Here is a 15,360-nt window from a genome sequence, read left to right on the forward strand (position 1 = left end):
TCCTCTTTTGCCCAATCATCGTTGCTTCTCGCTCGTTTCTAGTGTGTGCAGCGGCGATCGTCGCGCTCTAAACGCATACTTATACAACATACAACAAGCAGCGCAGCCGCCGATATACTTACCGGTGTGTGCGCGCATGTGTTTATAAGAGCTCGTAACTATATATACACACATATATACACACATACATGCACGCGCCATATCACGGAGCAGCCCATCAGTCCGCGCTGCGAAACAAGGGAGAGAGAAAGAGAAAGATAGCTATATACATGCGAGAAAGAACTACACAGTCGCAAGCGAGAAAATTCCCGGAGAGCGCGGCTTTAAGGCTCCGCGCCCACCGTCGGTGCGATCGACACTCCGTTTACACGTGTGTGATTGTCCTAATGAATTTGATTGCTTTCGTTAACGGTGACACGCGAAGATTTACGAACAACAGTGTTTTACAGTTTGCGATCGCCGGCGAGCCTTGTGTTTCGATAGTATCATGTGACTAAGAATAAAAAAGTGTATGATTCATACTGAAACGTATTACAAAGTATCATTTAGCCAACTAATTTGTACAAGAGATAAAATCGTACGTTGCAAATAGCCGAGGCGAGTGTTGGAAACGTTATGACGAAGTGACCGTGGGACCAAAAAACTAATAGCATCGCTCTTTCAAAAAACAACCAATATATAGTTTCTGAATTCCCGGAAAGCAAATCAATTGGAGAGCGTGCACAACATCGCGCGCGCGCGCGCGCACTCTCTCTCTCTCTCCCTCTCTCTCTTTCTCCTGTAAAAAAACACAGACGTACATACGCTCGTTTGGTGTACGCACAGTGGCGCTCCCCAGCGGTTGCGCAGTAGCGGCGCTCTCTCTCTCTCACTGGAGTAGCGAACTGCTCGACAGACTCATACACACATAGAACAGGCAGACAGTGGTGGTGTCGCGAAGCGAGAGAGCGAGCGCGTATAGAGTTGAGCGACGGCCATCTTTATCAAGTGGGTAACCTTTGTTGATTCGCGCTTGCCTCAGAGCGCTGAAATGTGACGCCTTGTGGTGTGTAGTGTCGCGCTAGAAAATGCCGTTTTACAATAATTAACGGCAAGCAGTGTTAATTTAGTGCCATTAGAAGTGAATCGCGAGTGATAAATAGCTTGGGATTGCTGGATTTTGCCAAACTGAAGGCGGAAAAAGGTGAGTACAAGAGAGCTGCTCTCTCAGCCGTCGTCCGACGGCCGTCGGACACATACTCCTACTCGCTCTGTCTCTCTCTCTCTCTCTCTTTCCTCGCTCTGCAAAATGGCTGCGGCCAAACCTCTTTTGCTTGATGAATCTTTCTCTCTGTCTCTTTCTCGGTTACATCGCTCGTGTAATTGCACCGTTAACCGACGCCGCGCCTTTCTTGTTCGTACACGAAAGTGGCTATACCTCGCTGCTCAATCTCTTTCTCTCTCCCTCGCTCGCATGCTGTTTGAGGACGCGTCGGATAGAATGAGTAAGAGAGAGAGAGAGAGAGAGAGAGCGAGAGAGAGAGAGAGAGAGCGAGCGAGCCCAGGAAGGAGAGCATTATGAGCATAGTTGAGGTTAAGAGACGCGCTATCGATTTTCGACGAGCTCTCTTTCGTCTCTGTCTCTCGCACATATACTAAATATAAAGCGGAGCGGGAGGGAGGGTAAAAAATTTTGCGCGAAAATTTTCCGCGACAGATATAACGTGAGTCACACGCATGCATACGGAGCCCGACGGATCGTGGTCGTTATCGTCGTCGTCGTCGTCGTCGTCGTCGTCGTCGTCGTCGTCGTCGTCGTCGTCGTTATTGTTATTGTTGTTTTTGTTTTTGTTTTTAATGTTGTTTTTGTTGTTGTGGTGGTGGTTGTCGTTGTCGTCGTTGTCGATGTTGTCGATGTTGTCGATGTTGTCGATGTTGTCGATGTTGTCGATGTTGTCGATGTTGTCGATGTTGTCGATGTTGTCGATGTTGTCGATGTTGTCGTCGACGTTGTCGTCGTCGTCGATGTTGTCGTCGTCGTTGTCGTCGACGTTGTCGTCGTCGTCGTCGTCGTCGTAGATGTTGTCATTGTTGTCGTTGTTGTCGTTGTCGTCGTCGTCGTTGTCGTCGTTGTCGTCGTTGTCGTCGTTGTCGTCGTTGTCGTCGTTGTCGTCGTTGTCGTCGTTGTCGTCGTTGTCGTCGTTGTCGTCGTTGTCGTCGTTGTCGTCGTTGTCGTCGTTGTCGTCGTTGTCGTCGTTGTCGTCGTTGTCGTCGTTGTCGTCGTTGTCGTCGTTGTCGTCGTTGTCGTCGTTGTCGTCGTTGTCGTCGTTGTCGTCGTTGTCGTCGTTGTCGTTGTCGTTGTCGTTGTCGTTGTCGTCGTTGTCGTCGTTGTCCTCATTGTCCTCATTGTCCTCATCATCGTCATCATCGTCATCATCGTCATCGTCGTTGTGTGATGTGGTGTGGTGTATTAACGCGTGCTCGCGCCGGCAGCTGCTTCGAGAGAGTTGAAAAGATTGGAATCGCTCCGAGCAATGTGTGTGTATATTTCCCCCCTTTCACGCGTTGCATTTCCGAACTGCATCGTAAAATGCCGTACAAAAGGAGTCCAGTGAGGGAAAGATTATCATTTGTTTAATCTGGTTCACATTTGTCGAACGTTCGTTTTCTTGGCGCACAAGAACTAGGTCACACACATAGCTTCATTAGTTTCGCGCGGTTACTTGCTCTCGCGAGCGTGCATGCTAGTCTATTTATCGGACGATATGCATATTTAAATTTATAATTCATCGTCGTCACGTCGTTACGTAGACCGTTAATCCGCGTACAAATGTCGATGTGGATGTCTTTTTTCCCCTCTTCTTTCGGCAGAGGAAAAAAGCCTCGATTCGAGCGCGAACTTGACTTGACAGCTCGATAGAACCACGTCATTTGGCTCTCAAACAGGCGCGCTGTATCCCGACGCGAGAAGAAAAAAAAGGAAGGAAAGTTATCGAAATCAACTCGTCCAGCGGGATTATGTGCACGGAGCGGCGCGTCTACCGAAAAGCGAAAAAGTCGAAAGCTACACATGCACAGTGGGTCTACGTATCACACAAGCCTCTCGTTTTCTCATGCATGCTTGCGCAGTCGGGCCGGTCGGTTACAAGTCTCTCTCTCTCTCTCTCTCTCTCTCTCTCTCTCTCTCTCTCTCTCTCTCTCTCTCTCTCTCTCTCTCTCTCTCTCACTCTTTCTCTGTCCGTCTCTCTCTCTCTCTCTCTCTCTCTCTCTCTCTCTCTCTCTCTCGCTCGCACAACTGCACGTAGCAGCTGCTCTCCTTCTCTCGGCAGCGGCGACAGCCGGTTCGTTCGTTTTTCTCGGCGCGCTAGCCCGCCGCCGGACGCCCAACAGACAAATAACCGAGGCGCTCGCTCGTGGGCTCTGCTTCCTTCCTTTGGCTTGCGCGTGTCTTGACGCGCTCTCGACTCCTCTCCGCGCCGCACGCGTGAAAGCGAACGACGACGACGACGACAACGAAGGCCGAACGCGCGCGTCCACCGAAGGATTTTTGCGCACTCGCCGATCAGGCAGCGCGCTCGCTTGCTCCTTTTGCTTCTTTTTTGTTTGTTTTTGGCTGTCGGTGTAGCGGGAGAGGCTGATTTTCGAGTTGCAGGTCGAGAAAACGAAGCACGAATAGTCATTCAATGGATGATTTGCGCGCATACGAGACACAATTCCGTTTGCTTTTCGACGAGACGTTATCTAACGTGCCGTTTTCGTAGGCGTAGATAACGAGAGAGAGAGAAAGAGAGAGAGACTCGTTCTCGTGTACCCGCAGGTGATACAGTCGAGCGCTCGCGCGCGCGCGCGCGCGACAAAGAGAGAAGAAAGCGACGCAGTCGCGTTGGAAAAATCCGAGGTGAAGTGACGCCGAAACGAACGCACCTTCTGTCGAGGAAGCGAGGAGGGTTAAGCGTACGCACACACCCGCTTCGAAAGCAATACACGCACGCGAGAAACAGATCCTTGCTCGGCGCGCAGGCGACCTTGCGTCACAACGCTCTTTGCCGCTCGCCTCTCTTGTCGCCCCGCGTTGCGCCAGCTTTCCAAGGGTTACAAGCGGCATCGACGGCTGCTTTCTTTTTTTTTCATTTTTTTTTTCTCTTTATTTGCTTTTTTTCGGCTGGCTTTAAATGCGCATGAGATATATTCCGCTTTTTTATGCGTCATGTTCTTAACCAGTCAGGCGGTTGATGTGTTTTCCCCATACCGTTCGTGCCTTTTTTCGGCTTGCATGGGGGGGGGGGGGGGGGAGAATGGATACGCTTTTTTTGATAATTGGAAATATTGCTTGGACGAGTCTGATGACCATGGCGCGCGGTAAATTTATCGGATGGGATTACGCGGCGACGATTTCGTGGAATGCAATTTTCGAGTGAATAATGTCAACGAGAACGTCGTTTGTAAACGGAAATTCCTCGGAGGGTGTATATATATATATATATATATATATATATATATATATATATAGACGTATCAATTAAGCATTCGGCATGAATGTAAAGGTGATCTTTATCGATCAATCGAATCGTCGCACAGCCTTATTCGTCACTTTAGATAGGAATCGGGGGTAAGAGAAGCCACATTAGCGTTCGAGTGAATTAATCTCTCGATAGCAGCCGACCGCAAATCAGCACTCGTGAACGTCAATTCTAGCGGAAATTCTCGATTTTTCGACCTGCACCCGCGCGCGAGCGCCCATTTTTCTCGCGTTTTGCGGGACCGGGGGGGGGGGGGGGGCAACGCGAGGAAAACCAGTTTCTCAAAAAGAAGGTATGCGCGAGAGGGAGAAATAAATAAGAACGAGTTTCGCTTCTCTCTAATCGATCGCCACGGAAATCGCGAGCGCTAATTGGAGCCTCTCACGCGGCGGCGGCGACCAGAAACTGATTTTACAAGTTTTAAAGGTCGATGACTGGTCGTCGTAGCTGCTTTGCTGCTTTCACCGATGATTTGCCAGCCCGACCGAGCGAGACTGCATGTACCTACGCGATTTTTGTCCGGGTTTTTCTAACGCCCTCCCCCTCCGGCCCCTCCTTTTTTTAAAGCCTGCGCTCTTGCAATATCGATTCCGCTACCTGGGCCGAACTATATATATTTTTTTTTTTTTTTTCGCTTTGTCAGGGGAAATGGAATCGCCTGGTGGTCATTTTCGATTTTCGGGGGGCGGAGGCTGCGACGCGAATTGCGTTTTGCGGTACGGCTTGCGCGTATTTGTTTTGGTTTGGCGAATGCAAATTGACCGTCGAACGTTTAATGGTTTTGCGGACGATTTGCATGTCATAAATTACGTTTGCAAAAACAGGCGGTAAGCGAACTGCATCGTGGAAGTTATCCAACTGAAACAGTAATGTTACAAGCTCGGAGAGATCGATACGAGTGCTGGGCTGAAGAGTGGCGAGGAGGCGCGCGCTCTCTGTATAAATAAAATCGTCGGCGGCGAGCGTTATAATTAATTGCGCAAAAGCCAGAAGCGCATCGTCGACGGCGAGGGCGCCGCGAGCGATAAAGTCCGCGAAGAAAAAGATGCAAGAGCAGACGAGGAAAGGGAGGAGAAGGAGGAAAGCGCACTTAATCTCTCGCGTCAGCTGTCGCATGATTATTAACCAGTTGTCGGCGGCGCGGGAGAGGGGGGGTGGGGGCTGAGCTTCTCTCAATTATCGCGAATTAGCCGTCTGCTGCGTATAGCATTTGCATCACGGATGGCGCGCTTTATCGTCGCGAGTCGTTCGGCAACGGCGGACCCTCGTTTCGCTCGGGCGCACGCGCGACAGGACGATCTGCCGCTCGTCGCGCGAAATGACGATAGGTGCGTCGCGGCTTGCGTCGTTCGCCTCTCGACACCTCCGAGCTCTCTCCCGAGTACGCCGTGCGCGCAGTGCTAAGGGGAACTCCAAACGAAATTGCGCGAACGAAGGAACTGGTGGTGGCTAATCGGCCTTTTTTTCGCACGCAATTCACTCCGCGCCGGTCGTTAACACACGTCAACGCTGAACCGATGTGTCCATCGGAACCGTTCGTTCGCCGTAACACTTTGACGTAACGAGTATGGGAATCTTCGGGATCGTGAGTCAGCCTCGCCGTATGAATTCCGCCGGAGAGAGAGAGAGAGAGAGAGAGAGAGAGAGTGAGAGAGAGAGAGAGAGAGAGAGAGAGAGAGAGAGAGAGAGAAATGTTTTTTTTTGTTCTCTTGACGCGTCGACGATTGAGTAATCATTGTCGTTACGTCATTTCCACGCGGAACACGCGTCCAATTGGGCGACGCGTTCGCGGACAAAAGCGTAAAGCCAAGCTCCGATCGGTCGTCGCTTGACCTTTGCGCGCTCGAAAGGGTCGACAATCTCTTTCTCGCGGCTCAATGTCGATTCTCGCTCGCTTCGACGACAATTGAGACGCCTCCATCAAACTTTGCCTTGCGACAGAGCTCAACTAAAAATTTTACGCGCGAACTTTCGGGTTGCGTAAAAGCGAATGGTGGTTACCGACCTAAATGACGAGAAATAAATTGAGTCGCTGTGCGTTGATGGCATAGGAGGTTGTACTCGCGTTTCCCCTCATAATTTTAATAACAAATGACAATTTCTCTTGAAAAACCATAAAGTCATACAATACAACTAATAAATAGATATCCGATAAGAAAAGAGAGAACCGATCATCGAACCAACATTAAAAATGACATTGAAGAAAAACATGAGAAATTGTCGTATGTCACAAACAAAATTGCAAAAATAATGAAGCGAAAAAAGGTATTTCGCCATTTTTCCACTATTAAGCGTGAATTAGTTGATTTCTGAAAGAACAATTGAATAAAAAAGAAAGTTTCTGAAATGCTAAATAAATATGTCCGTAAGGAAGGTGTGAACTTCAAACGAAAGCCCTAACCGTAGGCCGATGCGATAGGAGAGAGTCCGTGCTGATGAAGCCACCTTAAGTAATGATCCGTTGCATTGTCCGATTACAGGTAGAAGAGTCGTATGTAAATACGAGGCGCCATTGTCTCCCCGCGAAAGTCGAGGGAGGCGAGGAGCCAGCGCCGGTGTCATGGTTGCGATGTGAGGAGACAGCCAAGGGAGAGAACGAACGGCGAAGAGAAGCGGGACGATCGCGGGATCCTCCCGAGCCGATTGCACAGATCCCAGAAGAGGGTAGGCCAGAGGAAAACGAGGCAGCATGGAGGAGCCGGACGCGGACACGTGGACCGCGTGGTTCCTCGACGCGATACGCAAGATACGCAGCCAAAAGCAGCGGCCGAGCGTTGAGCGCATCGCCCACGCGATACGCTTGCAGCATGACTTCCACGAGGAGGTCATCGCCGAGAACCTGCAGCTGGCCGTCAAACGGGGCGACATCCTCAAGCTCTTTAACAAGGGACAGTCGTCCTACAAGGTATTCCAGCGTCATCGTGACTCGACCTTTCGCGCGCGCGCGCTGACTCGTCCACTTTCCTTTTCCCTCGCCAGATCGCGCGGACGCGTACCCGTGTCCCCCTTTGCCAGCGCGATCGCACTCGCGAAGCGCACCATCAGAATGTCTTCTCGTATCGATATTTCACTGCGGCGACAAGTAAAAGGAAAGCACAGTCGTTATTGGCGCAAGAGAAAGTGGTGGTCGGTCGGCTTTGCGCAACCAACTAAACAATGTTTATTTATCCGCGCGCAGGATCCCGGCGGACTGCAGTCGAAGCCGCTCAAAGTGAACCGCACGGTGGACCTTGTCAAGGTGATAATTAAGGCGGTACGAGAGCTGGGCGAGCGCGACGGCTCCAATCTCAAGAGCATCGAGAAGTACGTGAGGCAGAGCCACACCGTCGAGGAGGAGCAGGAGGGCGACCTCAGAATCGCCCTCAAGTTGTCGGCCAAGAGAGCCGTAGATCGCGGTCTCGTCGTCCAAGACGGACGGCTGTTCAGGCAAGCGGACAAGCTGCATCACAGTCATCTGCCCAAGAAGCTGCTCAACAATCACGAGCCGCACAACGACAGCAACGTGCCCAAGGTTCGTTGCGTCGATCAGTTAGTAAGCGCGAGGCGGCAGCCGACGGCCTCGGGCGACAGCCCTGATCAGTCGAAAATCGGCTTAGCAGTCGATCGTACAAAAACCACCAATCCCCGCGCCGGCTGCCAGTGTTATCCTGTTAGCCTATTATTGACCTTGACCTCCATTCATCCCGTAAATCTGCAGCAGCGACGTACACGCCCACGTGTTTGGGGTTCACTCGGGTTCGAGCTGCTGCTGCGGCTGCTGCTGCTGCTGCTGCTGCTGCTGCTGCTGCTGCTGCAGCAGCAACAAGCACAGCTAAACTGCTGCTCTCTCTCTCTCTCTTGTTCTCTTTCTCCTGCGCGCTTTGGTCCATTAATTTCAGCCAGCGATCGGGGATCGCTCGTTTCATTTTTTTTCTCGTCCTCGCATAATGAGCGCACGGCCTTAACCCCTTTTTTCGCTCTCTCCCTCTCTTTCTGCGGCTTCTCTCGTGCGCTCACACATACGCACGCACAACAAGCCGAGTGATTGATTGGGCCACGGGTCTTTTTAGAGATTTATCGTTTTCCTCGTTGTTTAACTTTGTAACGTAATCGTTCGCTTATTGGGCCTCTTGTCGCCGCTAATTCTCCTTAAAGACTCGTGTTTTCCGGTTCTTTTTTTCTCGCCCGAAATCTCAAAGTTTCATTTTTTTTTTCGCTCCTTTTGAGTTGCGAAAACGGGGCAGCATTTGTGATTTTCAACAATGCGCGCGACAGCTATTTGCCCAACAGCTCGGTCGTTTAAATTTAGAAGTGCAGCCGAAACGCAGAGAAACGTCGGGCTCGCTGAGATTCTTCGCCGCATAGCTCCGTGACAAGATCGTTGTGTACGGGCACAATCGGCGCGTAAAAACTCCCGATTTAGCTCGGCGATGCCGCTGATCTGCGACTAATGTCTCGCTTGTCGTTGAGAATTCTCGCGGCACGGCGCGGAGCGAGAGAGCGATGAAATCTCGCTGATTTCGCCGAGCCGATAAAGCCCTTCTGCAACATCCCGAATGCGTATACGGAATTCTCTCCCGCCGGCAAACTGTGTATAAAAAGCATTTTTTCCTTTCTCGCTTGTTCTGGGAGAGCGCTTCTGTAGTCCTTGGAAACTTCTTCGCCGCCGCGGGGCGTAAACTCATATCCCCACCCCCTCTTATTTCCTATACAGTGTGCGAAGTTATTTTGATTTCACGATGATTGATATCGCTACAATTTATTTCGGGAGATTTAGTCGAGTTATTTATGTGTGAGATGAACGAGTTTTTTTTCATTTACTAGGATTATCAGCGAATAATTATAATTACACGATAATTAACTGGTTTCATAGAAGATCAGTAATTCCCATCCATTAACATGAAAGTAAAATACGAGAGAAATAATTGTCGATAGTACAACGTTTTAATCTTGTTGGTTTGTAAATGACCAAAAATTATTCTTCTGCATTAGCGTTTGAAAGAAAGTAAAGAGAGAGAAAAAGAAGAAATGCAATAAAATCGTAACGCCATCACATTTGCCACCGCAATTCTTGTACGATCCATCTCGCTTGATATACTCGTCAGTCACTGTCCCGAAGCTGCCCCCTCCAAAAAAGAAAGAGAAACCAGCATCCCCCTACGAATCCGACAATACGTCCTTTGTCCAATAGAATAACAGTAGCGGCGAAACAGAGAAAGAAAAATGCTACCGTGACCGGTGAGCCCTGGAATTCGCAGGAGGGTCGGTGGCGGTGGTTGAGATTAAATCCGCGTTTTCCTACGCTATTGATCCCCTCATCCCCACTTTCTGCTAACCATCGACGGAGAAGCTGGCTAGTAACAGAACTGAGTCGCTGCTGTCATTGCCGCTGCATTTACGTCAAGTGCGTGCATGCGCCGACCTTCCGCTGCCCCCTCCAAAATACATGCACGAATCGCCTGGATATTGGACCTGCGCGGCCATTGAACACGGATTTTGCGCCGCAGAGCCGAGCACGACGCCGCGTCTTCGTTCGCGGACGTCCGGTGCACGTCGACGTAGGTCAATTCGATTCGTCGTCTCTACCGAAAACACGAAGCAACGAGTCATCCGCCACGCGACATCCCGAAACCTGGCCTGAGCATATCCCTCGGGCGTTGTTCCGCGCCGCCTTGGCCAGTCTACGCTACGCACGACGCCGAATGACGCACGCGCTCGGAAGAAAAAGCCATGTGTGCGTGTAACCTGCTCCCCTCGCTACACACCAAAAATAATAATAAAAAAAAAAAGGAAAAGAAAAAAAATCAATAGGGCTGCAGCGCAGCGAAAGCCGCATATGCGACTTTGTTGCGCGGCGACTAAGTGCTCGCAAGGGGGAGGCTTTTTGCGCGATGACTCATTTCTCCCCCCCACCCCCAACTTTACCGCCCTGGGGCAATTCGACGCCTTTTTACCGAGATCTCGGAGCGTTTTCGTCGCTCGACGCTCGTCGTTGGCCGCAGCCAGAGGAGCACGCGCGCGTACGAAAAGGCGCGGAGAAAGAGAGAAAGAGAGAGAGTAGAGTCTCTCGGTGACAAGCTGACGACCTGTTGCTCTTTGTAAACCGTCTTCGAGTTGCACTTTTCTCTTGATTATCTGCCAGCCGCTGTGTACCTTCTCGAAGCAGCAGCGGCGTAGAGCGCTTTGTAGCCGGAGCTTCGAGTCAGGGTACGGTTCGTCGCGAGCGATCCTCGTACAATTCCTAGAAATCTTGACTACTTTCCGCGCGATTACGTAAGCGTGAGAGAGAGAGAGAGAGAGAGAGAGGAGAGAGAGAGAGAGAGAGAGAGAGAGAGAGAGAGAGAGAGAGAGAGAGAAGCGTAGCAAAGTCGAGCAAAATTTCGGGCGGAAGAGGAAACCGCCGGACTCCGCGCGGCCTAGTCCATCATCCGCGCGTGCGAGCTTGATGGGCCGCGCCTGCGCCCGGCCGACTTCTCATTGATGAAACGCGCAACGCGCAAGTACAACAACGCCATGCGGGCGAACGCGCCAGTTGTCGCGCGCCAACTGATCTAAGCTGAAGCCGGTTGCGAATACACACACACACACACACACACACACACACACACACACACACACACACACACACACACACACACACACACACACACACACAGAGATAAAGGCGAAATTGCGAACGAGTCGCGCCGCGCAACGCGCGCTGCGCGATGATACTCAGATCGAGACGGAGGCTGCGCCGAATTGGCTTTCAGAAGAGGACAAAGGTGTGACGTGTGTGCGCGCGTGCGCGCGCGCGTGCAGCTTCGCGATTTCATCGGCGAGAGCGATATCCGACTTGGTGGTGCGCGAGCGCTGTCGATTCTGTTATATCGGCTTGTCTTCGTTGTTCGTTCGACGCGTTCGCGCATTGGCATCTGTTCACGTTGGCTCGGGTTCGCGTGCAATCGGATTTCAGCGGCCGATGAGCCGTCGTTGCCCGTGCGATCCCGATCGGGCGCACGATTTTCCGAGATGCGCGAACGCAAGGGCCGCGACGAACGCACCGGCGTCAGCCGACGACAATGAAAGCCTAATCGATCACCGCGTTCGCCGATAATATGTCTCGCGAAGTGACGTCAGCCTGCTCTCGCGCTGGCATAATTAGCCGAACCGAAAAGAAAGAAACAAGCAAACACCTGCCGATAGACGCGTATGCTCTTCAGTGTCAATATTTACCCAAAGTAACGTACGGTTTGGTCGATAAACCAGTCGTCGCAACAACGCGAACAAACAAAAAAAGGGCGGGAGGGGGGGGGGGGGGAGAAACCGAGCGTCCTTATAGGAATATTAATTGACGGCACTCGCACATACAATTCAATATCGCATTGTAATACCTTTCTCCTCCTTGCGTGAAACTCCTTTTTCTTTTTCTTTCCTTCTTTCGTTTTTGTCTTGTTTAATAAGATGCACCCTCGCGCGCCGAATAATTAGGCTCCGCGTTTCGCTTCTTTGTGCACCAGTCAAGGCTGCGGACACAACCTTCGCGCTTAATTAAAAAGGAAGAACGTACACGCTATCTTTCTTTTTCTTTTCGGCGGACGCGACGACGTTTTTTTTTCTATTTATTTGTCTTATCGCATTATTGGGTCGACGCTTTTTTGATGCGCACGAGTGTCTAACAATGCACCTGTTCCCTATACGAAAGGAAACCGTTAAGCCCTTTTTTCCGCGAATATCCCTTCTTTTTCTTCATCGAGTTACGTATCGTCGGCCGCTACTTTATTCGCGATGCAACTGGGTTAACGCGGTGTCGTCGTAATAATACGATCAAGGCAATAATTTTACGGAAAGGTGCGCAAGCGTAATGATCGGTTATTTGCTGCGTATGCAAATGTCTAATCAGAACTGGCAAAAAAGGAATGATCACAACTGATGGTGATCTATCTTCGAACACTCTTCTTGAATTATCATTCCATATATTTTGTAGAAGCTCTGTATGTGAGTGTGTGTGTGTGTGTGTAAAATTGACGACGAAGAAAAATGGCGGAACAATCGCGAAAACTGAACGAATGAATATATATAAAGTCGATTGAAATGGCAAGACATGAGCTTACGTAAAACCTTGTTTCGATTATGTCAGGGTCTCTGCCGACTGGTTGTGCACACGCACGGGCGCGTCGCGCGCGTTGCACATGGTGCGATCGAGTAAAAGAGTGGCCGACGAGTGCACGCGAACGCAGAGCCATCGGCCTCATACGCAATGGTTTTCTTGCAGCTACCAGCGCCGCTGCCGATTTGCAAAGAATGCTTGGGCACAACGGCAGCGGGCAGCAACAACAACAAGCAGCAGCGCGGTATCGCGACGACACCGGGGGCAGTGGCGACCGCAGGTGGTGGCGAGAAGCTGAGCCGCTGCAGCGTGTGCGGCGCGGCGCTGCACACCTCGTGCGCACCGGCTGAGCTGACAGTGCTGGTGGAGCGCGGCGCGAGCTGGTCGTGCGACGATTGCGCGCCCACGTGTTCGGGCTGTCAGCAGGACAGAGAGTCGCAGAGCTACCTGGTCAAGTGCGCTGGCTGTCCGAATTGTTATCATCCGACTGCCTAGATCCGGCTCTCGACAAGAGGAGTAAAGCACCCTGGAGGTGTCGGCATTGTCAAGGCACGCACGAGACAACGGCGACGAACTCCGCGGCTGCCTGCAGTCCCGACACGCCGAGGAAGAGGCCGGGCAATAATCGCGACAACAAAAAGTAAGTCGATCGTGTATTCGGATAGCCGTGGCAATATCTATGCCACATAAGTTCTTGACTTGCATTCGCTTTAAGATTGACGAAGGATGACACGATTACGACGTTTACACTTGTAATAGATTGCTAATCACGTACTAGCCCGACGTGTGCTGTCGTTATTTTAGCATTATCATTCGTCGCGTACAATTGCGATTGACATTTGTCGTCTCGAACACTTCGTTTTCATTCATCAGTGGACGTGCACATTCGATAATGTTTACTATTTGGACGTTCTAACGATAATTTCACTTTAGTGCCGCAGTGAGCTAATCTTCAACAATACTAATCGTTACAACGTTCTTCAAACTCCATCATAAAAACGAAACGATCACAAACTTCATCATACGAAAAAAAACAAAGAAAAATAGAAAAAAGCACCGAAACAACGAAATAGAATCATGAAACCCTCGACCCCACTTCACAACCTTTTGGTCTCCTTGTTTCTGCGCAGGTCAAACCTATCCCGTAAGAGTACGTCGCTAGCCTCGACACCAACGACGTCATCAGCAACGCCGGCAGTTGCAGCGGCGACAACGACGGCGACGTCGAATAGTAGTACACCAGCGAGTAGTACGAAGAAGTCACTGTCAGCGAGCGTTGCAGCGGACAGTAGCAGCTCGGACGGTAATGCGGGTGTTGTCTCCCCTCGTCAATTCCCTCAATCCAATCTCCCAATCCCATCCTGTCCGTCGGCAGCAGCTGCCGTAACCTCATCCTTAACTTCTTCTATTTCTTCTTCTTGTTCTTCTCAAAGAAGCTCAAATCCCACTTTAGTCCCCCCGCAGCAGCAGCAGCAACAGTCGACTCTCGGTCAGGGTGTTTCTTCTTCGACGCTCGAAGAGAAAAACGATCGAAATCTCCAAAGAAAAGCAGAAATTCTTCAGGCTCAGTGCCTTCAATAAACGAGCCAAAGCTCAGCAGCAGCAGCAGCAGCAGCAAAAGGCCAAAGCTCCACCAGCGCGGGTGCCACCTTTACCTACCGAAGAGTCGAGTGACGAAGAGGAGAAGGAAGAGGACGAGGTAGAGGAAGAAGAAGAGGAAGAAACGACAAGTGACGACAGCGAAGAGGAATACTATTCGAGCGAGGAACAGCCGCCGGCGGCAAATAAATCTTCCTCAGATAAGATGAGCAAGAAGGCACCTTTTATCTGCGACACCAAGGACGATAAACCTTGGGGTTTCGCTGCTGCGGCGGCCAAACTGAGCGTCGATAGCAGTCCTTTCTTCAGTAACATCACGAATACCTTTGGGGCGACTTTGCCGAAGCTCGATGTGCCTATCGGTGAAAAATCGACCTTCGGCTTGTGTCTCGATCCCAAAAGTAAAAATGATCACAAACACATGCAAGAAAGTAAAAAGTCTACTAACAGAGAACCTCAATCGAGGCCAAAACCTCCTGGTAGTGGCCAATTGAGAGGCCTTTTCGACGGACTAAGTCATTTCTTTGCGGCGTCGGGTAAGAGTACCAGTAGGGCGAAACCTGGCGCACCACCACCAAATTACGCACCTGACCGAAGAAAAAGACAGTTGCAGATTCAGCAACAAGAAAATACCTCAACAAAAAGGATCACAACGCCTACGGCGACACTAACTCCGAAACTCGCAGCACCGAAGATGCCTAGTACGACGACAAGGACAACAGTAGCGCCAACGACAGCAGTGACCACCGAAGGTCCGACGAGAGGGAAAAAAGAAGTGGCTAAAGTAACGAGAATTCCGAGGCCAGGAATCTTTACACCCTCTGAAGAAGGCGCCAATTGTTTGTTCGAGCTGACGGGTGAGAAGCCATCGAAGATGACACCCTCGGGTCTGGTAAAAACGGCGGTGAACAGTAAACGACATGAGCAAGAGAGGCGGAAGTTACGGGGCATAGACGGCGCCTCATTAGTCAAATGCGCAAGTCAAGAGGACATATCGAAAAAGAAGAAGGAACAGCAGCAACAACACCCTGAGCCGAGTAGCGGCAAAACTTCTGATTCTACTTCTTCTTCTTCTTCTTCTTCAGCTGATCCTCATCCTACTCCCAAACAAACTCTCAACCAGCCTATCAAATCCGCTCCACGAACTAGCGCCACCACCACCAACACCACCACGACACCCCGCGCGACACCCTG

At 50.8% G+C, this 15,360-nt stretch overlaps 2 protein-coding genes across 6 annotated transcripts; both read left to right on the forward strand.

Annotated features, from left to right (window-relative positions):
- The first annotated feature begins 185 nt into the window (after positions 1-185).
- LOC131672216 (histone acetyltransferase KAT6B-like) lies at positions 186-15,354 on the forward strand. 5 transcript variants are annotated; one of them, XM_058949293.1, is made up of 5 exons: positions 186-1,183; positions 6,980-7,404; positions 7,678-8,010; positions 12,733-13,207; positions 13,698-15,354. In XM_058949293.1, exons 2-4 carry the CDS (start codon positions 7,189-7,191, stop codon positions 13,060-13,062), a joined length of 879 nt encoding a protein of 292 aa, XP_058805276.1. In that variant the 5' UTR covers positions 186-1,183; positions 6,980-7,188; the 3' UTR covers positions 13,063-13,207; positions 13,698-15,354. The 5 variants fall into 5 exon arrangements, with proteins under 5 accessions (XP_058805276.1, XP_058805277.1, XP_058805279.1 ...); XM_058949294.1 differs by lacking the exon at positions 186-1,183 and adding an exon at positions 2,387-2,517; XM_058949296.1 differs by lacking the exon at positions 186-1,183 and adding an exon at positions 6,068-6,084.
- LOC131672250 (nucleolar and coiled-body phosphoprotein 1-like) lies at positions 13,645-15,203 on the forward strand (the record flags this gene model as incomplete). The annotated part of the gene is made up of 2 exons (XM_058949355.1): positions 13,645-13,870; positions 14,112-15,203. Coding segments are annotated over exons 1-2 (1,318 nt in total), but the record flags the coding sequence as incomplete, so codon positions are not given.
- Positions 15,355-15,360: the final 6 nt, after the last annotated feature.

This window comes from Phymastichus coffea, unplaced genomic scaffold, assembly GCF_024137745.1.
Source record: "Phymastichus coffea isolate CEN01 unplaced genomic scaffold, Cenicafe_Pcof_1.1 PCOF00146, whole genome shotgun sequence".
NCBI classification, from domain to species: Eukaryota; Metazoa; Arthropoda; class Insecta; order Hymenoptera; family Eulophidae; genus Phymastichus; species Phymastichus coffea.

What these genes read in the sequence shown, in the direction of transcription:
- LOC131672216 (XM_058949293.1), top strand. Translation starts at nt 7,189, where the DNA reads ATGGAGGAGCCGGACGCGGACACGTGGACCGCGTGGTTCCTCGACGCG. An exon ending in AGGGACAGTCGTCCTACAAG is followed by an intron (nt 7,405 to 7,677) that starts GTATTCCAGCGT and finishes ATCCGCGCGCAG; the next exon opens with GATCCCGGCGGACTGCAGTC. An exon ending in ACGACAGCAACGTGCCCAAG is followed by an intron (nt 8,011 to 12,732) that starts GTTCGTTGCGTC and finishes GTTTTCTTGCAG; the next exon opens with CTACCAGCGCCGCTGCCGAT.